The 24,244-nt window shown below is 42.8% G+C and overlaps 1 protein-coding gene across 5 annotated transcripts; it reads right to left on the bottom strand.

Moving 5' to 3' along the window:
* Window positions 1–2,125: 2,125 nt before the first annotated feature.
* KLF4 (KLF transcription factor 4) lies at window positions 2,126–10,008 on the bottom strand. 5 transcript variants are annotated; one of them, XM_069765703.1, is made up of 5 exons: window positions 9,773–10,008; window positions 9,509–9,626; window positions 7,111–7,999; window positions 6,856–7,020; window positions 2,126–3,322 (listed from the first exon to the last, which is right to left on the bottom strand). In XM_069765703.1, exons 1-5 carry the CDS (start codon window positions 9,775–9,777, stop codon window positions 3,147–3,149), a joined length of 1,353 nt encoding a protein of 450 aa, XP_069621804.1. In that variant the 5' UTR covers window positions 9,778–10,008; the 3' UTR covers window positions 2,126–3,146. The 5 variants fall into 5 exon arrangements, with proteins under 5 accessions (XP_069621804.1, XP_069621786.1, XP_069621795.1 ...); XM_069765685.1 differs by having other exon boundaries at window positions 6,856–7,999; XM_069765694.1 differs by having other exon boundaries at window positions 6,856–7,999; window positions 9,509–9,622.
* Between the last annotated feature and the right edge of the window lie 14,236 nt (window positions 10,009–24,244).

Raw genomic sequence — 24,244 nt, 5'->3', positions numbered from 1 at the left:
ACATGTCAATGGCTGTATACAAAGAAACCTGTAAATAACTCATGAAAGAATAAAGTTACGCTAAAATCAAGCACTATTGTTTTTCTTGTGAAATTCTCAATAGGTTTGATGTGTCACATGACCCTCTTCCCATTGGAAAAAAGTTAGATCCAAAATGGCCACCATGGTCACCACCCATCTTGAAAAGCTTTGTCCCTCCCATATACTAATGTGCCACAAACAGGAAGTTGATATCACCAACCATTCCCATTTTATTTAGGTGTATCCTTATACATGGCCCACCCTGTATTTCAATTGATTGTTGACCTCTCTATAGTAAAGGATTTTGGGACAGCTACATTATCACCCTTCCCCATCCAGGTCAGTGCTATCGCTAGAATTGCAAAAGTAATTATGTAGGAGAGATAACCCCTTCTATCTTCAACGGCCATGAACGACTGCTAATTCCATTTGGATTATGAGCAGGCCTGACATAGGGAAAAAGTGAAAAAAGCAGTTCACTTCTTATCAACTTAAACTTGTGCTTGCAGTTTTCATTGAAGGGGTGACCAGTAATGGACAACCCCTTTATCAATCTCCCCAGGGTGCATGATAAAGTTAAAAAAAACAACCCTCCTTGTTCAGTACTTTTCCTCCACTCTTCACCACGTGTCCCCTCCAGACCGCTGACATGAACAATGTTAAGTCACCGCTGCAGTGACTCGGAGGTCCCTGATTGGCTGCAACGTTCCCAGTTTTGTTGGAGCAGAACAGATTTTTTCTGCCGGTTCGATAATGTAAATGATGCAGGTCACTGATTAATGAATGACTGCAGCATTCACGTGACATTGTATATGCGCAAGAAACCAAAAGGTGGCAATTTCAGAAGACGTTATGCAGTAGGGGACAACCTCTAACACAAACTGAAAAGATGTGCAGGTAGCTGTAGGAGTCATCCCGAGTGCCTACAAGTCATGTGGATGAGCTCTTACATGCAGCTTACAATAATGGTACCATAATCAGATAAATTATGTACAGAGGGCAATTGAAAGCTGAAGGTAAAAATAGTAATAATATAACTTCTCGCTTTTATATGACTTATGTCTTGCTGTCTTCCACCAATGGGCATACATGGCCAAAACGAAGGCATGACAGACTCAATCTGCATCAGTGTAGTCAATGGCCCCACTGGAACATACACCTGAATCCAGTTGTGTGGGGTTTAGACATACACTCCGAAAGTAGAAGAAAGTTCTGCGTGAACCCAGCCCAAAGCTGAACTCACATGTCCATACCTTGTGGCTTTTAGCTTAGGACAGGAGACCAGGCATTATGGTCTATACATGTGACCTCAGACTAAACAGGACCTGCAATAAGCAATTGTATAACCACTTTACTACATTTAAGGTTCATGTAATCTCCTTACGCTAACTCGCCGCCTTCCACAAGAAGAAATGACCTCTTCGGCTAGGTTCACACGTTGCATTCAGTACAGTACTAGCTATAAGATTTCTAATATCACATGCACACGCTTGAGATTGCAGTGGTTTTTTTTTTTTTTTTTTTCACCCATAGAAAGCAATGAGTAAATGCAAAAAAACTTCCCATCAATTTTTGCAGCTTTTTTAAGGGGGGAAAAAAAAAAAGCAGGCTGTCAAGAATTTATTTTTCAGATTTTTCCCAGGTTGAAACCAAAATGTCTGTCTACTCACCTGAGAATGGGAGATAGTATTAGTACAGTAATAAAATGTGTAACAAGCAATATGTGCAAGATTTCAGATCTCACTCACATTGCTGGCACTCAAATCCTTAATGTTTTGGGACAAAACTGCACAGAAAGACATGAGAAAAATGCAACGTGTGCACATTCCCTTAACAGTACATGACCCAATTTTTACAAATCTGAAGCCTACGCCACTCAGGAAATTGAGACTCATGTGGTACTACACCATTATTAAATTTATTTTCGGGCCTCATTTATCAAAAACGGTCCTCAAATCGGTGCAGTTTTCATTTGTCATTGCAGTTTAAGAGATGAAAGCCGACCTCCTATTGGTTACAATGGATAACCAGGTCATTTTTTTCTGGTTTTGACGAGACCTGTTGTCATATTTAAAGAAAAAAAGAAAAAAAAAAAAAAAAGACGACCTTAAGATTTCATTTATTGCGAATAATTCGCCAAATAAAATATAGGTTTATTTAAAACTTAAGGAAAATACAAACTCCAAAAAAGTTCAATTTACTTCATAGTTTACAAATATACAAAATAGAAGTTGGCATAAATTTATATTACATATTTTATATGTAAAGTCCTATATAGAAAACACAAGACATTTGTTCTGGATAAGGCATATGTGGAAGTAGACCATTGTACACATTATTGCACACAGAAACCACAGTGCATCACATACTGTCTGCATATACAAACATCATTGATAAATCAGGTTTACACACCTGACTTTGGTCATTTAAAGAGAAAAAAATAAAAAAAATAAAAATCGGAAGACAATAGGTTTCCTTGTCAAATATGCAGCAGTTTGAGAACTTTGGCTTCAATCTTTGGTACCTTTAAAAGTATGAGCCTGTAAGCACCATTAGCTAATATGACTATTCCTTCAACCAGATTTTCGTTAGCTTTATCCTACTAGACGTGTGTAAACGCACACTTGTTATAGCTCTGCCTGGAATAATTAGATATATTCAGCCTTCCTCGAATGTTACACATTTCATTACGTAACGAGAGGAATTTATTCAGAAGAATACATAAGCCCTTGACCTGGCTGGTGGAGCTGGAGGAGAATATAAGACAGCAGCAGGTGGGCCAATGTTGAACACCTGTAAATAGTGCAGCCACCATTTTCCAGTCATTAACCTTTAAGATCAAGTCCACAAAAGAAACAGAAAAGTCCAGTTTTATCCAACAATGGAATGATTGAAGATCCAGTCAAAGACCCATTTTCTCAGACATGGTTCATTAAATTAGTATGTTCTCCGACGTGTAGTAGAGAATGGTTATGCAGTCACTTGAGGTTCCCAATTCTTGCCTTCTCACAAAACATGGCAGCTTGTAGTGCTTACATTTGTTTTCCTCCCGTCCCCATGGATTGTGTGTGCTATAAATACTGAAAAGCCTATGGCAGTATTGGGTCTGGGGCTACTTCATATGCTCAGAAGTGCCTTTTCATGTGCAAGGCTAGGTGGTCTGACCTAGAGAAAGCTCGGTCACACCTTTGGCATTGGAAAGGCCGATGACCAGTGTGTTTCCGGTAGTGGCGTGTCAGTTCATCAGAGCGCGCAAATTTCCACCCACAGCCTTCCCAGTCACAGTGGTATGGCTTCTCACCTACGGGAAAAGTAGACAAGGAATTATTTAAAGAACCAAGATACCAATACTTCATCCATTAGAAAAACAATGTACATTATGTGGACGGTCTACCTCAAGATCCCTTCCGTTTTCTCTCAGAATACACTGTCTGTAATAAAGAGTAGTATGGCTCACTACACATGTCAAAGTAGACATGTCTAACCAGTTTATCTGCACCTTGACATTTACAACACAAGCCACCTTGGTCTACAAGCTGATGTATTTACAGTCCACATTCACAGGAACATCTTCTAGATTCACACATGATCAGCAATCAACACATTATCATTGCCACATGTTAATGAAAAGTTTAGCAACTTCTTAGTATACTTTAGGTTTCAATCTCTTGCCATTTTCAAGAGCTCTGCTTGCTGCTGTTAGTTGATTAGACTTTTCCCACTGGAAAAAAAGTCTAGATCATGAATAAAATTGACAGGAGCACAGCTGGCTAGGTGCATCGGAGATCTTCTGCACAACTCGTGACAGGGGAAACTAAATGGATCTTGGCATGACAAGTAGAGAAATGTGAAAACCGTACAAAATATTAGGCCTCTCTGCTTTCTGATTTATCATCCCATTTTCATCAGTGTCAGTTTTTACAGTCAGTGATTTTCATGCAGGAAAAACTAAAATTGCACAGCTTCTGCCATCCACTGCAATGTCAGTCACAGACAACACGGACCCATAGACTGGTAGGAGCAATTTTCATCCATGACTCAGATGAAAAACACTTTTCAGTGAGTTTTTTTTTTTGCAGACAATCCACAAAAACACATGGACATGCGAACAGTTCCATATATTCTAATGGGTATGTGTTCCAGCATTAAAAACCATGGATAGAACAAGGACAAGAAGAACAAACATCTGAATATGGCATTAGAAAGCTGACTTCCTATAGCCAAAATAACAAAACTATGGTCCAGACTGACCCATAACGTACCAGAGGGTCCTCCAGTGTGCCCAAGTTCTGACATGGTAAAGGGCTTCAAAAGGGACAACCTTTGTAGTGAATTACTTGCCACCAAGTGGCAGATTAAAAAAGAAAAAGCTAAAAAAGCCCCAACCATATACTGACTGTCCAGGTAGTGCAAGTTTACAATGTACATTAATGTACTATAGACAAGCTCATAGATTCAGGATGAGCGACCAACTCACTGTAGGGGGCATCAGGATCCCTGACACTACGAATACCCCTAATATTTAATGCTGAGGATATAACACACCTATGGGCTCAGTCAAACATGAGCATTTCATATTATAATGCATTATATTCAATAGAGCTATTCATATCAGTTATTTAATATTACTATGTTTTTGCTGACCAATGGTCAAAAAAAAATCCAGAATGGAAAAGCAGCAAGAAGCCATTAAACAAATTGGGAGACAAAAAAAACAAACAAAAAACATTACACCCGCCTGACCGCACACAGATGTCAGTATCTGGGGCTAAGAAGAGGCAACACTTTTTTACTAAAGGTTGATGAGAGCACTGCCTCCTACATGGTTGGTAAAAACAGACAAATCTGCCCAATTTATGTCCCCAAAGAAGGCAAAAAGTGGACATGTGAACTTGGGTTAGGTTCTCCTGTATATAAAACCTGCATTAGTTTGTATAGACAACGCCCCAAGAGTAACATGACCTTACACGAATTGACCTCCGTGCCATGAAGTTATCGGAACAGTACACCAACCAGGATTTAAGAAAATGAGCTTGTCAAATTAAAGTTTAATTGGATAAAAGCAATGAAAATCTTATTTTCCCTAGCTGCCAACAGTTTCTGATCCAATCGGCATTATAAGAATTTATAAAGACTAGCAAAACTACATAAGTTACGGTGACACCATAGTTCATTTCCGAATTCGTTCCTGCAAAGAACCTCTTACAATTATTCCTAGTCAATTAGATGGCAGCACATTCAAGGGATACTCTATGGCCCAGAACTAGGCATCCTTCACCATGCTTGAAGATATGCATTCCAAGGTCTTTCTCTACTTTTCCCATAGAAATGGGGGAAAATGTAGGAGTGTTGGAATTTAAAGAAAAGTTTTATATCATCTTTGCAAAGCAAAAATCAGTAGACCAGCGTTGGTACACAGGTAAAAAAAAAAAAAAAAAAAAAGTGTTTCAATTGCAAAATAGTTTACGCTTTCACAAATCGTAAAAATACCATTTGTCTAGATTCCAACAACTTACAAAAAAAAAAAAATTAAAAATGTTAAAAACATACTTTAAAAGTGACAAAAATATGCCAAGAAGTGGCTAGACAGTGGATTTCGGATTGCAGAAAGATGTCATTAGGTCTTAGTCCTCCAAGGTATGTTCTTAAGGTCTACACCTTGGCTGCTACCAAGTGGGGATTTCTGTAATTACCATGCCCTAGACCCTCAGGGCTTTTGCAGGAGAGTCTCAAAAGATCAAAGTCATTTTGTCTTCATTGTTAGCTGCAAATATGTTCTACTATTCTAAAAATGAATGTGATCTGTGGTAAACTCGTTTCAAACTTGGCCGAGCTCCATAGACATTAACCACACCTCAAAACCTTGTGAAATGAATTTTTCCACTTGAAAGTCAGCGACAAATAGTCAACTGCCCTTATTGACAAGTCTTGGCACAAGGTAAAAATCAAAACTAAATAGAACAAGCAGATCTTGAGCGAAAAACAACTCTGAATCCCAACACTTGTTACATTCGCTCTGCTATCAGGGCTGGAAAAACAGGTCATAAATGAGACCTTCTCCCTCAGCTTTTTTACATGAAGGAAAAAAAAAAAAAAAAAGGTTCTTACACTGTGCTCAAGTTTTCCTCTAGGCTTCATTCTGGGTACAAAGTACGAAAGAGGGACACCAAACAGGGGGAATCTTTCCTTAACCAAACGTGAGCAAGACTTGGGAAACTATCTAATTCACTGAACTATTTGGACATGTGTTACAGACACCAAATAAGAACCTAAACGTGGAAAAAAATTAAAAAGGTTTAGATGGATCTAAAGTATAACTACACTTTAAAAAAAAAAAAAAAAATCTTGAACTAATTCCTTATTAGTATTCATAAAGTTTTCTAGAACTGATCAACTCTGAAGAAATACTTAGAAACGTTCTCTCTAAGTTTGAATGAGACTGTAGGGTTAGCTTAGCACGGATCCCATAAATTCCTATGCTGGTGAAACATACTATACTATATGTATTCTTGTTCTATATGGATCTAAAGATGAACTCCTGGAGGAAGGATCAGGTCGGTGACCACCTTTGATGTAACCTATTTGTAGGGAACGTATTCTTTGAGTTTATAGGCTCTTTGTATGGTTCACTCTGTAATATGCCTAAAGTTTTGCCAAGAGTAAAACCACAAAAACCGACATTATAAATAGTCTCCAGAAGGAAGCAGAGCAGTGTGGGCACAGATGTTTATGCACAGTACGCTGGCAATTTTGTCGCAGCAGTCCTATATACTAGAGCCTTTATTACAACAATAACCAAACATTACCCCACCAGTCTGAGGGAATCTATATTACCTGTATGTGTGCGCAGATGGGCCTTTAGGTGTGAGCTTTTGGTGTAGGTCTTTCCACAGCCGGCGTACTCACAGGTGTGAGTAGCGGTTCTTTTCCTGGGCCAGGACTTGCGACCCCTCTTGGGCTTAACTTCTTCTGACATGCAGCTGCCTGGGGTTAGGAGCTCTAGAGGTGAAGAGGGTGGGGTCAGCATCACTTCTTGTTTCAATAGTTGAAAGTTTAAAGGTTCTTCAAAAATACTTAGATAAGACTGACCTTGATACTGTAGCTGAGATGGAGGCAGTTGGGGCTGCTGGTCTGGTGGGAAGTGAGGGAAACTTGCAGAAGAGTGGTAGCCAGGAGGTATTGACAGAGAGGGGTGGCTTAATGCCCGAGACGAAGCATGGCAATCTCTTACCATGAGCTCATCTGGAGACAAAGGTTGGTTAGTCCTGCTTGACAGCACCCTTACTACTTGATACTCATGCTGCCCTTGTGATTGTTGACCTTGTCCATCCATTTGGCACGAGCCCGAGCAAGAACCAGGTGCCTCCTGCTTGATCTCTTGACGCATCCTTGGCAGTTGATAAACCATGGGACTGTCCATACCAGAACCACCCTTTCGAACACTGATGGACTGGCCATAATCACTCATATCCACAGCAGCCTTCAATACAAATTTGCCTTGTAGACTAGTCTGTGCCTGCTGCATATAAACAGGGTCCAAGTCAGGTCTCAAAAGCTCAGCCACAAATCCACCAGAAGGAGACACGTCATTTATATCCGCCAGGTTAAAAGAGGAGTTTGGCACAGTGGACTCCCTTGAACTATATATTAGAGGGGTGCCTCCGGTTGCTTCCTGAGGGCAAGATAGCTGGTAGGTAAAGTTACAGTTGGCAGGTGGCGAGAGAGCAGACATGCTGTCTGGTAGTGAAACAGCCGGTGGAGGTGATGAGGCAGTAGCGGAGGAAGACGATGAGGAGGAAGCCACCATAGACTCCTGATGAATAAGAGAATTCGATAGTATAAAATCAAAGTCCAGCAGCTCATGAAATTCCTCTTGATCTCTGCGAGACCCCAAAGAGTGTCCCTCTACACCATCATAGGGCCGAGACTGGTTAAGTGCAGGATGCCTTTTCATGTGGGACAGCTCTTCTCTCCACCTCTGTAGGAAAAAGGAAGACAAGACAACTTTCTTAGCACAGCTGCCAAAGCACATTCATTAAGCACATAGAAAATCCCTTAAGCAGAATTTTGGTAAGAACATGGTTACTCCCCAGCCAGAGCAGATTGGGGCCAGTCTAGAGACATCTAGTCTACAGAGAAGTATCTGCATTTGGCATTTTCCCTTTAGGAATATTAGTGTACACTGGTTTCTAAGATAACGGCAAACAGAGACCCTTCTATTATCCTTCTGAACACTATCACAAGGAGATGAGTAAGCGCAAGACGCAGGCACTGAATAGCAAAGCTCTGTAATGCAAGAAGCCATGGCTGGGCCGTAATGGAGGGGGCAGGACAACTTTAGGGCTAAGGTAAGCCGGCGTAACGTGAAAAAAATGGCTACTAAGTGGCAACTAGATCCCTTACTGGCTACTAGGAGAGTTAACCAGCATGATTAAGGGCTACAGGTCCATAGATTCTGCAGAACGCAGCCCACAGGGGGACACATAATCCACAGGCCCTGCAGAACGCAGCCCACAGGGGGCCACATAATCCACAGGTCCTGCAGAACGCAGCCCACAGGGGGCCACATAATCCACAGGTCCTGCAGAACGCAGCCCACAGGGGGCCACATAATCCACAGGTCCTGCAGAACGCAGCCCACAGGGGGTCACATAACCCACAGGTCCTGCAGAACGCAGCCCACAGGGGGCCACATAATCCACAGGTCCTGCAGAACGCAGCCCACAGGGGGCCACATAATCCACAGGTCCTGCAGAACGCAGCCCACAGGGGGCCACATAATCCACAGGTCCTGCAGAACGCAGCCCACAGGGGGTCACATAATCCACAGGTCCTGCAGATCGCAGCCCACAGGGGGCCACATAATCCACAGGTCCTGCAGAACGCAGCCCACAGGGGGCCACATAATCCACAGGTCCTGCAGAACGCAGCCCACAGGGGGTCACATAATCCACAGGTCCTGCAGAACGCAGCCCACAGGGGGCCACATAATCCACAGGTCCTGCAGAACGCAGCCCACAGGGGGCCACATAATCCACAGGTCCTGCAGAACGCAGCCCACAGGGGGCCACATAATCCACAGGTCCTGCAGAACGCAGCCCACAGGGGGCCACATAATCCACAGGTCCTGCAGAACGCAGCCCACAGGGGGCCACATAATCCACAGGTCCTGCAGAACGCAGCCCACAGGGGGCCACATAACCCACAGGTCCTGCAGATCGCAGCCCACAGGGGGCCACATAATCCACAGGTCCTGCAGAACGCAGCCCACAGGGGGCCACATAATCCACAGGGGGTCACAGGTCCTCCAGAACACAGCCCACAGGTGCCACATAATCCACAGGGGGCATATAACCCACAGGGGGTCACAGGTCCTGCAGATCGCAGCCCACAGGGACCCATGAAGCACAGATACGGAGCAGAACATGCACAGTGCCAACCTAATGGTGGGCATGAAGGAAAGGGCTATCCTCGCAGGGATACTCACGTCGCCAACACTTGCCAGTCTCAACACTCTGTCCTTGCCCGGGGTCCCCGCTGTGAAGGTGGCGATGGATGGCAGCAAGGTCCCGCTGAGAGCCATGTCACACTCACTGGGCGGCTGCCTGGGCACAGATATACACAGTCACATCACTCTGCAGGCATCACAGCGACCAGCGAAGCCCCACATGATATGCACAGGCTGCGCACTGCAAGTCCCAGCATGGCCAGAACGCACAAGCAGTTACTTCTACGCCCCGCTCACACGTACCTCATTAACCTCGTCGTGACAGCTGAGAGCGGCTACGTCCACATAAGCGAGGCACAAGTCTAGAAGAGCCCGTCCATAGGCACAGTATTAGGCACGGGGGACGAGCCGAGGCTGCAGGGAGTCCCTGTCACACACAGCCGCGTCCGGGGATCCCCGCCAGGTACTGCCATGAGCGCCGCCTGCAGCTCCTACACCCTCCCTGCCCTCGTGTTCTATGTGACTGTGAGCGGCCACCGCCGCTGACAAGCCTTATAAATGAGGGGCGGGGTCTGGGCTCACGTGACACGAGCCCACGCTTTACGCCACACCTATAGCCCGCCTACTGTCACCTCATAACATTCCCGCGTCCCCGCCCCTTTTTCGCAACTGTCACTAGCGCCGCTGCTGTTCACCGGTGTGTCCGCTAGAGGCGCCCGTCACTGCCGCAGGTGTGATGGAAAACGCTTGTGGGTAATTGCTAAGGCGACAGTGCGATACAGGACTCCAGCAGTGAGACGGCGCGGCCGCAGGTGGGAGGCTCCTCGGAGAGCAATACGAGGGCGCGGCCTGCGGCCGTGACGTCAGAGCAGCAGCTGGCTGGCGAGCGCTGCCCAGGCTGTGACGGTAGTAGCGGCCCCGGCGTCAGTCACAGGAGCCTGAGACGGTGGGCGCGGCTGGTGCCTTCGTGACGTCACGGCACTGTTTGGAGAGCCAAACAGAGTGGGTTGCTGGGAGACGGCGCGCAACCGGACGTGGGAGTCCCTGAGCCGGGGGCGCGCACAGCGCGTGTGCTGGCTGTACTGCTGGCGGGGCCGTGCACGGCGCTCTGAGGCGAGAGTGCAGCGCTGCTCTGTGCTCTGTGGTGGCTGCTGCAGGCCCCCGGGAGCCGTCACTGGCCTCAGGGGGCTTGTGCTGTCATTAAGGGGGAAGGTATACCTACCTATCCTTAACCCCTCGGAGGTTTTTTCAGTTTTTGCGGTTTCGTTCTTCGCTCCCCTCCTTCCCAGAGCCATAACTTTTTTATTTTTCCGTCAATTTGGCCATGTGAGGGCTTATTTTTTGCAGGACGAGTTGTACTTTTGAACGACATCATTGGTTTTACCATGTAATGTACTAGAAAACGGGAAAAAAATTCCAAGTGTGGTGAAATTGCAAAAAAAGTGCAATCCCACACTTGTTTTTTGTTTGGCTTTTTTGCTAGGTTCACTAAATGCTAAACCTGACCTGACATTATGATTCTCCAGTTCATTACGAGTTCATAGACACCAAACATGACTAGGTTATTATTTTACCTAAGTGGTGAAAAAAAATTGCAAACTGTGCAAAAAAAACAATTGCGCTATTTTCCGATACCCATAGTGTCTCCACTTGCTTATAGCAAAGTAGCCTTAGGGTTAGGGTTGGGCTAAAGTTTGGGCTAGGGTTAGGGTTAAATTTAGGGCTAGGGTTGGGGCTAACGTTAGGACTAGGGTTGGGGCTAAAGTTAGGGTTAGATTTGGGGTTAGGGTTTGGATTAGAGTTGGTATTAGGGTTACGCTTGGGATTAGGGTTAGGTTTGGGATTAGGGTTAAGGTTAGGGTTGTGATTAGGGGTGTATTGGGATTAGGGTTAGGTTTGAGGTTAGGGTTGAGATTAGGATTAGGGGTGTGTTGGATTTAGGGTTTTGATTAGGGTTATGGTTAGGGTTGACATGGTTGTTTTGGGGTTAGGGTTGTGATTATCGTTAGGGTTGTGATTAGGATTATGGATCGGGTTGGGATTAGGGTTAGGTGTTTGTGTTGGGGTTAGGGTTAGAGTTAGAATTGGGGGGTTTCCACTGTTTAGGTACATTAGGGGGTCTCCAAACACGACAGCCAATTTTGCGCTCAAAAAGTCAAATGGTGCTCCCTCCATTCTGAGCTCTGCCGTGCGCCCAAACAGTGGTTTACCCCCACATAAGGGGTACCAGCATACTCAGGACAAACTGGACAACATCTTTTGGGGTCCAATTTCTCTTGTTACCCTTGTGAAATAAACTTGGGGGCTAAAAAATCTTTTTTGTGGAAAAAAAATATTTTTTATTTTCACGACTCTGCATTATAAACTTCTGTGAAGCACTTGGGCATTCAAAGTTCTCACCACACATCTAGATAAGTTCCATGGGGGGTCTAGTTTCCAAAATGGTGTCACTTGTGGGGGGTTTCCACTGTTTAGGCACATCAGGGGCTCTCCAAACGCGACATGGCGTCCAATCTCAATTCCAGCCAATTCTACATTGAAAAAGTAAAACGGCGCTCCTTCTCTTCCAAGCTCTGCGGTGCGCCCAAACAGTGGTTTACCCCCACATATGGGGTATCGGCGTGTTCAGGAGAAATTGCATAACAAAATTTATGGTTACATTTCTGTTTTTACACATGTGAAGATAAAAAAAAATGGTTCTGAATTAAAATGTTTGCAAAAAAAAGTTAAATGTTCATTTTTTCCTTCCACATTGTTTCAGTTCCTGTGAAGCACGTAAAGGGTTAATAAACTTTTTGAATGGGGTTTTGAGCACCTTGAGGGGTGCAGTTTTTAGAATGGTGTCACACTTGGTTATTTTCTATCATATAGACCCCTCAAAATGACTTCAAATGAGATGTGGTCCCTAAAAAAAAATGGTGTTGTTAAAATTAGAAATTTCTGGTCAACTTTTAACCCTTATAACTCCCTAACAAAAAAAAAATTGTTTCCAAAATTGTGCTGATGTAAAGTAGACATGTGGGAAATGTTATTAATATTATTTTATGTTAAGGGCATAAAAATACAAAGTTTGAAAATTGCAAAATTTTAAAAATTTTCGCCATATTTGTTTTTTTCATAAATAATCGCAAGTAATATTGAAGAAATGTTACCACTAACATGAAGTACAAAAACAGTCTCAGAATCAGCGGGATCCGTTAAAGTGTTCCATAATTATAACCTCATAAAGTGACAGTGGTCAGAATTGTAAAAATTGGCTCGGTCATTAAGTACCAAATTGGCTCTGTCACTAAGGGGTAAAATTAATGATATATGTGAAAGTGAACAAAGCCTGAGTATTTCAATACCCTACCAATTTGTGAAAGTAAACTATGCACCATACCCACTGAATGCTGACCAATATGCGAGAATATACATTGCCTGACCATTGTGTGAATGATGCCTGACCAATGTGTAAATGTAAACAATGCCCAATCATTGTATAAATGTAAACAATTTTCTATCAATGTGTAAATGTAAACAAGGAGTAACCAATGTGTGAAACCAAGCAATGCCTTACCCCCTCAATACCTTTCCAATACCTGAAAGTAAACAAAGTGTGAAATTGATCAATGCCTGACCAACTCAATGGCCCTACCAATGTATGAAAGTAAATAATGTATAATGAACTAACTCAATGCACTGCTAATGTTTTAGGTAAACTATGCCAGACCATCTCCTGCCATTGTTTTTACCTTCGCAATTGTGCATTTTTTCATAAACTAATTTGAACTCGCTGAGATAAAGACTTCCGATGAAACGCGTTGCTTTTTTCTCTGTGTTACTATGTTACATATGCCATGCTATGTTAGCATTTACTAAATAAACAAAGAAATCTTTTTAACTCATCCCGGATCTGGAATGTATTACTTTTTGCAACTCATTTGTACCCATGATCACATTACCATCACCACAATGTCCTTCCTTATGAACTATAACCACCAGACTGTCCAACCTTATGAACTATGGCCTTCACACTGTCCCCACTTTGTGTTGTCTCTCAATACTGTTCTCCCTCTTCACACTGTCCCCCCCCCCCCCCGCTATACTGAGCTCCCTCTACATAACGTTCCCTCTGTGTAATGAGTCCCTTTCACGTTGACACCTGTCCACATCATAGAGGGAAGGGGGGGCATGCTGGTGCTGCCCCAACAATCTGATATCCTGGGCACTAGATCTTTGGTTCCCCTTGGTGAATAATGCTTGTACATCACTGACCTTACACAGCATGTTTAAACTCAGTTCAGGTTTTGACAATTGTGGGGATATTTCGAAAGTGTTTTTTATATTCTTTTTTTTTTGTTTACTATTTTTAGTAATGTTTTAGTATACATACCTGTCTATTTGCCAGTAAAGTCTTTTCTTTGCAATAACCTTATAGGCCCTAAAACCAGGCAATAAATCAGAGGGGTCCATTGTGTGCCACTGGCGTTTTTTTGTGTGACATTCTGGCACTATATTATGATTTTTCTTTATTACCGAAGCTACCATTTGAAAAAAGACAACTAGTAATGGCAATGCACTTGGGGGCTATTTTTACCTCCTGGATTGTCTACAATTTCCTCAGGACTAGCATTTATATTGACATTTAACCCTCTGTTTACTTTGACTCTTCTGCTTTTGCAGGCTTCGTCAGAGAAAATAACTTTGCAAGATGTACAGGAATTGGATTGCAGAGGACTGGGGTAAAGGTATTTTCTTTGATAAAGCCGCATTCAGACTTGATTGCCCAGAGAAGAAATGGTGAGTCCTACCATGTGATAAAAACAGTAAAGCATCCTGAGACCATTCATATGTGGGTTTACTTACTAAGTGGCTCGGTGAACAAAACATTGAAATTTCGGTCCATGACTAGAAAACACTCCAGATCTCAAGTCCATTCACAACCTTTGGTCTGTCCTCAAAAAGCAGGAGGACAAAAACCCAGAATTTGTCCTAAAGTCTAAGCACTGATTACACAAGGATGGGTTGTTAATTTATCGGTCAGGATTTGGCCAAGAACCTGATATCCAGCTGCCGGGAGGAATTGCGGAAGTCTTGAAAAATAAGGGTCAACACTAAATGTTAAGTGTGTACTTAAATTTAATGTATTTGTCAATAAAAAAAGTTTGAAAATGTTTGAAATGCTTTTAATTGTGCTTCAGTAACTATAGAAACATCTGACTAAAAGATCTAAAAAAACAGAAGCAGGATACTTTGTGGAAACCAAAATTTGGTGTCCGTCTGTAAACCATTGGACACAACTGTGAGTTGATTATCATGCTCTTCTAGAAAACCTTTGAAAGTTGCCACATTTCTTTCAGCGTGGACTTGGGGAACTTACCTAGTTTATAAGTCAGCTTAAGTAACCCGTAGGTATGGCAACACAGATCGCAAATCGCACAGAACAATGAGCAATCCTCCAAATGTATAATCCACAAGATGACCATTATTTAAGAAGATTCTACAAGTTACACATGTGGATAAACATAGTCTAAGGTTCAAAACTATAAATATCACCACTAGAGATGAGCGGATTGATCCACTGCGGGTCGATTTCAAATTGAATTGTCTCAAATTTGCAGGTCCCTACAAATTGAAAGCAGATGAAAAAATAGCTGTTCTTGATGAATCAGCTCCTTAGTGTGCTTCCATGTAATACAAAGGATGGGTCCACAGAGTGAAAGCTGATGATACTTAGTGGCTCAATGATCAGGCTCAAGTACAGGGCTCCTGGGCATTGGATTGTTTCAGCGTATTCTGTTCATTATGTGCAGTTGCAACAAAAATGATTCAAGTCACTTATCATAACTGCCAAAGGGTGGGTTCATTAAGTGAAGGAGTTAAATAATTGAAACTGCAGTGTGCATTAAAAGTGTCATTTTGTGTTGAATTTTGAGAAACCTCTCAATATATTAGTTATTGATTTCTGTAAATTGTTCTTTGGTTCATTTCAAGTTTCTAAGTTTTTCTAGTAAACCTAAGTCGCAATAGTGGGTCGAATCGTATTGATTTCCACTGTACATTCTGTTATTATCCATTGACAGAAGTGAAGAAGCAGAATTCTGCTGACTCCTGGCAGTATGGGAAGATGACAGTTAAGCATTTGAAGCTAAACTGTTAGATCACAAAGTTGTCTGCACCAAGCTGATAAGTGACATACAGATTCCAAGAAGGGACTGGAAGCATTTTAACTTTCACTCTGGGTATGAATGGTGAAAAAAAACTCATAGCGCCAAACTAGTACGGAATAAGTTACTCTTGTGCACTAGGTTTCTATAAAAGCCCACTCTATTATATTGGAGTATACTTGTTATTAGAACTTTTTACAAATTGGGACAATTTGATAGTCAGGTTGCATGAAACGTAGACTACACACTCTTACCCTACAAATCTGCCCTCTTAAGGGGACTGCTGTGGTGTATGTCATAATACCTGATGAGGCTCAATGGTTCATCTACAACATAACATTATTGTAAATACAGTAGTCTAAATTCTGCTGTTAGCAGATTGCAGGCTGTCACATACAGTGTGTGTCTGTAGCAGACATAGGCTGTTATGTGAGGTATAGGGAGTCTTCCTGTATAGAGATGAAAGGTGTTGTACCCTGAGAATTTACTTGTTGTTTGAAGTGACTTCTTTAAAAATGGAGCTTATTTGGCATTTAGGCATGACAAGAGCACAGGTTCGGAGCTAAATAGATTGCAGATACATCTTAGGATAGGCAGGGGCCTTAGAATCTATTGCTAACATGGATTAGTTGGCTGCTAGACATACACTGTATAAAATGTGCTAACCTAGTCTATGGTCCATCAACAACATTTCTTTCTGCCAACTTCATGGCATTGGCACTGTATCATTATAAAGTTGAAAACAGCATAATTACTTGAAAGTCCAAATGTAGAACAGTACAAATATTAGTAAGTACGACCAATAAATACAGGAAGGCGACTGTAACAAACTCCACATCATTTGGCATATCCCTTTGCTAAAACATAGGGCCTTCTCCATGAAATAGTTAGTAAGCAATACTTCCCGCTAGTCACTGACATAAAGTTATATATCACTTTGCCATCATGAAGACCAGAACAGTCATGATGTCACTGAGATTTTCGACAAATGTGTGGGTTTGTGCTCTTATTGCTGGTGCTGTATTTTTCTAACAGCCACCCTAGCTGATGCGTGACTATTGACAAGTTAAATGTTTCTGTGTTTTACAGGGTCCAGAATGTATGAAACACGATTCCAATGTTTCAACTTGTGCAATTATTTAATATATTCACCCTGTGGGCAGCATTTTGACTCCATGTTTAGCACAGTTGTCATGTAGTGCTGGATTCAAGTCCAACCAAGGACAACATCTGCATAGCGTTTGTATGTTCTCATTGACACATAGCCCAATCAGCGCTGGCGTCACTGTCCCCACCTGTCGAATTGAACATAAAGATGATGTACGGACTGCAGCTGATCTCTGACTTCTTTATGTTCATTCATACAAAGTGGAAACAGTATCGCAAGCACTGAATGGGTGCCAGGCACCATGTGTAATGCAACCACAAGAAAGCCCTAGACCACGAGTCCCGACACCACAGGAACGGCCCCGACACGGGGTTAGTATAAGCTTTTTTATTTTATCAGGGCCAAATATTTAGATCAAGAAGGGGTTGTCCTAGTAGTGCACAACCACTTTAAGAGAATAAAAAGGGATGGATTGTAAAATTACTGAAATTGCACACCCATGGCGTCCCTTTTCACCATCTAGTCTGAATTGCTCTTGAGGCATCTTATCCTGAAACATAAAATAACTTTCCTTATTCCGATTCCGAATTACAGTTGACACATTTGGCAACAAGCGCTATTGTGAAAACCGGTAAACTCAGATTTTGTTATTAGACTTGTAAACTGTGACTCCTGTGATTCATCCAGTCGTGGAGTTCTTTACCAGTCTACACTTGGCATTGAGCACACTACTTAGATGGATTGACAGATTTGTGAGATGAAATGAATCTTGTATTACTGTTACACCGATGTCTTGCAGATATAATACCTAAACTGGGGAAAAAACAAAAGGACATGAGAGATAAAGTCACGCTCATGGATCGCAGACCCACTGCATCACAGGCCGAGGTTACCCTGAAGGGGCATGGCTAGGCAGCTGCCTGGTGTTTGCTCGAGCCCCTGATGGTGGAAATAGGCTTGAGCTGCAGGTAGCCACCAGGTACTAATGCATGGCAGTCCCTGATACTGCAGCAGCTGACCCCCAAGAGTCAGTAACGCAAGTACTGACTGAGTTCAAGGCTGGACTGGATCCTGGTGCTGGTTCAGACATTGCAGGTTCTGGAATTAATTGAAGTAATGTTTAAACGTGTAGCTTTTGGCAAAACATAACCGGGTCTGGATGTATACGAAGAATACGGGAATTGTTACATGCAATACACAACCAGTACTTGCCAGAAGTTTCTGTAGCTTCTTTAATATTACTTTTTGTTTCTTGGGAGCCTCCCAGACCAATTTTCATATTGTCTTTTCATCAATTTTTGAGGGATGTCTAATTCTAGGCATTCAGAATAAAAGAAATCTGTGGCTATGCGCTGCAGATTAAGACGTAGATCCAGATATGATGAAGTGAAAGATGGTGGTTTATTCAACGCGTTTCAAAGTATATAGTTACTTCTTCATCAGGAAATGACCACGTGTGTTAGGGTTGGCGGAACGCACCAAATATATTGTTTATTAAAAGGAATTGGTGCGTTCGCAACCCGGGATCCACCGTGCAGGAAAGTACCTGCTGCTAAATAATGGCGGCTCTATATGGCGGTATACACTAACTCTGTTAGCTTCACAGAGTAACCGCGAGAGGTGAGCTCTGTGCCCTGTTAGACTTTCACAGAGGCACAGGCCAACTACCCAGATGTGAGCAGTGAGTGGTCATGCATGCATACTCAATCTCCTCGCCGGAGGAGCCAGCATTCTAGGGGCTGATTTCAGCCGGGTCCCTGAACACATTTATACACAATCTCCTCGCCGGAGATGCCAGCATTATAGGGGCTTATTTCAGCCGGGTCCCTGAACACATACAAACACATGACCACATTGGCGCAAAGCATATAGCAAAAGACGATACTAGCGCATGGCGTGCGGTCATGCGCAGTTTATATAGTTGCAGCACAGGAAGCTGCTACTGAAGTTTTTGCCCTTTCAGGACCTTCCAGAAGGACCAATGGAAAGTGCTGCAGTACCTGAGCATGTTTTGCCCTTTCAGGACCTTCCAGAAGGACCAATGGAATGTACTGCAGCACCTGAGCATGTGACTGAACATGTGGCCCTCGACCTCCAATGGGAGACCCTGCCCTGGGCATGCTCAGTGTGAGTAAACAAGGACTTAGTCCCAGAGAGGCTCGCTCGCCGCAGATCAGTGCAGGGTAGGGTTGAGCGAAACGGGTCGAACATTTTCAAAAGTCGCCGACTTTTGGCTAAGTCGGGGTTTCATGAAACCCGATCCGACCCCTGTGCGGGGTCGGCCATGCGGTACGCGACTTTCGCGCCAAAGTCGCGTTTCAATGACGCGAAAAGCGCCATTTCTCAGCCAATGAAGGTAAACGCAGAGTGTGGGCAGCGTGATGACATAGGTCCTGGTCCCCACCATCTTAGAGAAGGGCATTGCAGTGATTGGCTTGCTGTCTGCGACGTCACAGGGGCTATAAAGAGGCGTTCCCGCCGACCGCCATCTTACTGCTGCTGATCTGAGCTTAGGGAGAGGTTGCTGCCGCTTTGTCAGAAGCAGGGATAGCGTTAGGCAGGGTCCATTAACCACAAAACCGCTTGTGCTGCAGCGATTTGCACTGTCCAACACCACCCTCGGTGTGCAGGGACAGTGGAAGTTTTTTTTTTTTTTTTTTTCCCCTCAGCGCTGTAGCTCATTGGGCTGCCCTAGAAGGCTCCCTGATAGCTGCATTGCTGTGTGTACGCCGCTGTGCAAACCAACTGCTTTTTTCAAAGCACAAATCCTCTTGTTCCTTCCTTTCTGCACAGCTATCTTTTTTGTTTGTCCACACTTTTTATTTCATTTGTGCATCAGTCCACTCCTTATTGCTGCCTGCCATACCTGGCTGAGATTACTGCAGGCAGGGAGATAGTAGCTGCCTGCCATACCTGGCTGAGATTACTGCAGGCAGGGAGATAGTAATTGTAGGACATTCCCTGTTTTTTTTTTTTTTTTTTTTTTGGTGGGAGATTAAGATTGGCAATTTGGCATTTCTGCTAGAGTGCCATCCCTGTGTGTGCCATCTCTCTCACATAGTGGGCCATAGAAAGCCTTTTCATTTTTCTGTATTTTTTTTTGTGGGGTGTATAAATTCTCCCTGATAAAAATACAGTGGGAGATTAATATTGGCCTTTGGGCTTGTGTGCCAGTCCTGAGTGTGCCATCTCTCTCACAAATAGTGGGCCATAGAAAGCCTATTTATTTTTTTTTTTGGTTTTATAAATTCTCCCTGAAAAAAAGGGAGATTAATATTGGCCTCTGGGCTTGTGTGCCAGTCCTGAGCGTGCCATCTGTGCCAGCCCTGAGCGTGCCATCTCTCTCACAAATAGTGGGCCATAGAAAGCCTATTTAATTTTTTTTTTTGTTTTATAAATTTTCCCTGAAAAAAGGGAGATTAATATTGGCCTCTGGGCTTGTGTGCCAGTTGTGAGCGTGCCATCTGTGCCAGTCCTGAGCGTGCCATCTCTCTCACAAATAGTGGGCCATAGAAAGCCTATTTAAATATTTTTTTGGTTTTATAAATTCTCCCAGAAAAAAAGGGAGATTAATATTGGCCTCTGGGCTTGTGTGCCAGTCCTGAGCGTGCCATCTGTGCCAGCCAGCCCTGAGCGTGCCATCTCTCTCACAAATAGTGGGCCATAGAAAGCCTATTTAATTTTTTTTTTTGTTTTATCAATTTTCCCTGAAAAAAGGGAGATTAATATTGGCCTCTGGGCTTGTGTGCCAGTTGTGAGCGTGCCATCTGTGCCAGTCCTGAGCGTGCCATCTCTCTCACAAATAGTGGGCCATAGAAAGCCTATTTAAATATTTTTTTGGTTTTATAAATTCTCCCAGAAAAAAAGGGAGATTAATATTGGCCTCTGGGCTTCTGTGCCAGTCCTGAGCGTGCCATCTGTGCCAGTCCTGAGCGTCCCATCTCTCTCACAAATAGTGGGCCATAGAAAGCCTATTTTATTTTTTTTTTGGGTTTTAGAAATTCTCCCTGAAAAAAGGGAGATTAATATTGGCCTCTGGGCTTGTGTGCCAGTTGTGAGCGTGCCATCTGTGCCAGTCCTGAGCGTGCCATCTCTCTCACAAATAGTGGGCCATAGAAAGCCTATTTAAATATTTTTTTGGTTTTATAAATTCTCCCAGAAAAAAAGGGAGATTAATATTGGCCTCTGGGCTTCTGTGCCAGTCCTGAGCGTGCCATCTGTGCCAGTCCTGAGCGTCCCATCTCTCTCACAAATAGTGGGCCATAGAAAGCCTATTTTATTTTTTTTTTGGGTTTCAGAAATTCTCCCTGGAAAAAAAAAGGGAGATTAATATTGCCCTTTGGGCTTGTGTGCCAGTACTAAGCGTTCCATCTCTCTCTCTCTCTCAGTCAGTGGGCCATAGAACGCATATTTTTGGTTTTATTTGTTTTCTAAATTCTCCCTGAAAAAATCATTTTATTTTATTTGGTTTCTAAATTCTTCCTGATAAAATCATATTTTTTTTATTATTTTTATTTCTAAAGTCTCCCTGAAAAAAAAAAAAAAAAAACAACCAAAAAAACAGTGGGAGATTAATATTGGCCTTTCTGCTTGTGTGCCAGTCTTGACTCCTGGGTGTGCCATCTCTCTCTCTCTCTCTCTCTCTCTCTCTCTCTCTCCAATTGTGGTCCATAGAAAGCCTATATTTTTTTTCCTTGATTTGGGTTCTAAAATCTACCAGAGAAAATAACTACATCAATCATTGGTAGAAAAATATTGGCCTCTGGGTTTGTGTGCCACTCCTGACTCCTGTGTGCGTCATCTCTCAGTCAGTGGGCCATAGAACGCCTATTTTTGGTTTTATTTGTTTTCTAAATTCTCCCTGAAAAAATCATTTTATTTTATTTGGTTTCTAAATTCTTCCTGATAAAATCATATTTTTTTTATTATTTTTTTTTCTAAAGTCTCCCTGAAAAAAAAAAAAAAAAACAGTGGGAGATTAATATTGGCCTTTCTGCTTGTGTGCCAGTCTTGACTCCTGGGTGCGTCATCTCTCAGTCAGTGGGCCATAGAACGCCTATTTTTGGTTTTATTTGTTTTATAAATTCTCCCTGAAAAAATCATTTTATTTTATTTGGTTTCTAAATTCTTCCTGATAAAATCATATTTTTTTTATTATTTTTTTTTCTAAAGTCTCCCTGAAAAAAAAAAAAAAAAAACAACCAAAAAAAACAGTGGGAGATTAATATTGGCCTTTCTGCTTGTGTGCCAGTCTTGACTCCTGGGTGCGTCATCTCTCAGTCAGTGGGCCATAGAACGCCTATTTTTGGTTTTATTTGTTTTATAAATTCTCCCTGAAAAAATCATTTTATTTTATTTGGTTTCTAAATTCTTCCTGATAAAATCATATTTTTTTTATTATTTTTTTTTCTAAAGTCTCCCTGAAAAAAAAAAAAAAAAAAACAACCAAAAAAAACAGTGGGAGATTAATATTGGCCTTTCTGCTTGTGTGCCAGTCTTGACTCCTGGGTGTGCCATCTCTCTCTCTCTCTCTCTCTCTCTCTCTCTCTCTCTCTCTCTCTCTCCAATTGTGGTCCATAGAAAGCCTATATTTTTTTTCCTTGATTTGGGTTCTAAAATCTACCAGAGAAAATAACTACATCAATCATTGGTAGAAAAATATTGGCCTCTGGGTTTGTGTGCCACTCCTGACTCCTGTGTGCGTCATCTCTCAGTCAGTGGGCCATAGAACGCCTATTTTTGTTTTTATTTGTTTTATAAATTCTCCCTGAAAAAATCATTTTATTTTATTTGGTTTCTAAATTCTTCCTGATAAAATCATATTTTTTTTATTATTTTTTTTTCTAAAGTCTCCCTGAAAAAAACAAAAAAAAAAAAAAACAAAAAAAAAACAGTGGGAGATTAATATTGGCCTTTCTGCTTGTGTGCCAGTCTTGACTCCTGGGTGTGCCATCTCTCTCTCTCTCTCTCTCCAATTGTGGTCCATAGAAAGCCTACATTTTTTTTCCTTGATTTGGGTTCCAAAATCTACCAGAGAAAATAACTCCATCAATCATTGGTAGAAAAATATTGGCCTCTGGGCTTGTGTGCCACTCCTGATTCCTGTGTGCGTCATCTCTCACTCAGTGGCCCATAGAAAGCATATAGTTTGTTACATTTGTTTTCTAAATTCTCCCTGCAAAAATCTATTTTTTTTTTTTTGGGGGGTTTCTAAAGTGTTCCTGAAAAAAATAAAAATAAAAAAAAAATAATAGTGTGACATTAATATTAACATTTGTGCTTCAGTGACAGTCCTGCGTGTGGGGCATCTCTCTAATTTGCAGCCACCAAAAAAAGAGTGTGTAACATTGGGCCTGATTTTCGCTGTGGTCTCACCAACCTGTAAAGGGGTAGCTAAATCATACTGAAGTTATAGCTCACCGTGTAAGTTGTGTGACTGCAACAAATAACGTTAGTTTGGTTACGTTTTTAAAACAATGAGGAAGTCTAGTGGAAGAGGTCGTGGCCGGGGGCGTTCATTGTCAGCTGGTAATGAGGGTAGTGGTAGTGGTGGAGCATCAGGTGGTCGTGGGGGAAAAAATATTGCACCTAAGTCTGGAGCTGTGGAGCCAGGTTCGTCGTCCGGCTACACAAGGCCTCGAACGCTCCCTTTTCTGGGATTAGGAAAACCGCTTTTAAAGCCGGAGCAGCAAGAGCAAGTTTTGGCTTATCTTGCTGACTCAGCCTCTAGCTCTTTTGCCTCATCTCGTGAAACTGGTAAAAGTAAAAGCAGCGCGTCGTTAGTGGATGTTCACGGTCAGGGACAAGTCACTTCCTTGTCCTCTTCAGCAAAAACAACAACAGAGAAGAATGCAGCAGGCGACACAACGGGTTACTCCATGGAGCTCTTTACACATACCGTCCCTGGCTTAGAAAGTGAAGCAGTTAACAGTCCATGCCCATTACAAATTGAATCTGACATGGAGTGCACTGACGCACAGCCACAGCCAGACTACTATGCTGGTCCTTTGACTCAGACCACAACATTGCCCTCGCAGGGTGCTGATCAAGAATCAGACCCTGATGAGACTATGTTGCCCCATCACGAACGCTATACCACCGAACGACACGGTGACACAGACGAAGTTGCGCAGGAGGTACAAGAAGAGTTATTAGATGACCCAGTTCTTGACCCCGATTGGCAGCCATTGGGGGAACAGGGTGCAGGCGGCAGCAGTTCTGAAGCAGAGGAGGAGGAGGGGCCGCAGCAGGCATCAACATCGCCACAGGTTCCATCTGCCGGGCCCGTATCTTGCCCAAAACGCGTGGCAAAGCCAAAACCTGGTGGAGGACAGCGTGGCCATCCGGTTAAAGCTCAGTCTGCAATGCCTGAAAAGGTATCCGATGCTAGAAAGAGTGCAGTCTGGCATTTTTTTAAACAACATCCAATTGATCAGCGCAAAGTCATCTGTCAAAAATGTTCTACTTCCTTAAGCAGAGGTCAGAATCTGAAAAGTCTCAATACTAGTTGCATGCATA

The sequence above is a fragment of the Ranitomeya imitator genome, chromosome 1 (genome assembly GCF_032444005.1).
Source record: "Ranitomeya imitator isolate aRanImi1 chromosome 1, aRanImi1.pri, whole genome shotgun sequence".
NCBI lineage: Eukaryota > Metazoa > Chordata > Amphibia > Anura > Dendrobatidae > Ranitomeya > Ranitomeya imitator.
The sequence above is the reverse complement of the archived record's forward strand: the minus strand, read 5'-3'. Positions and strand labels throughout refer to the sequence as shown.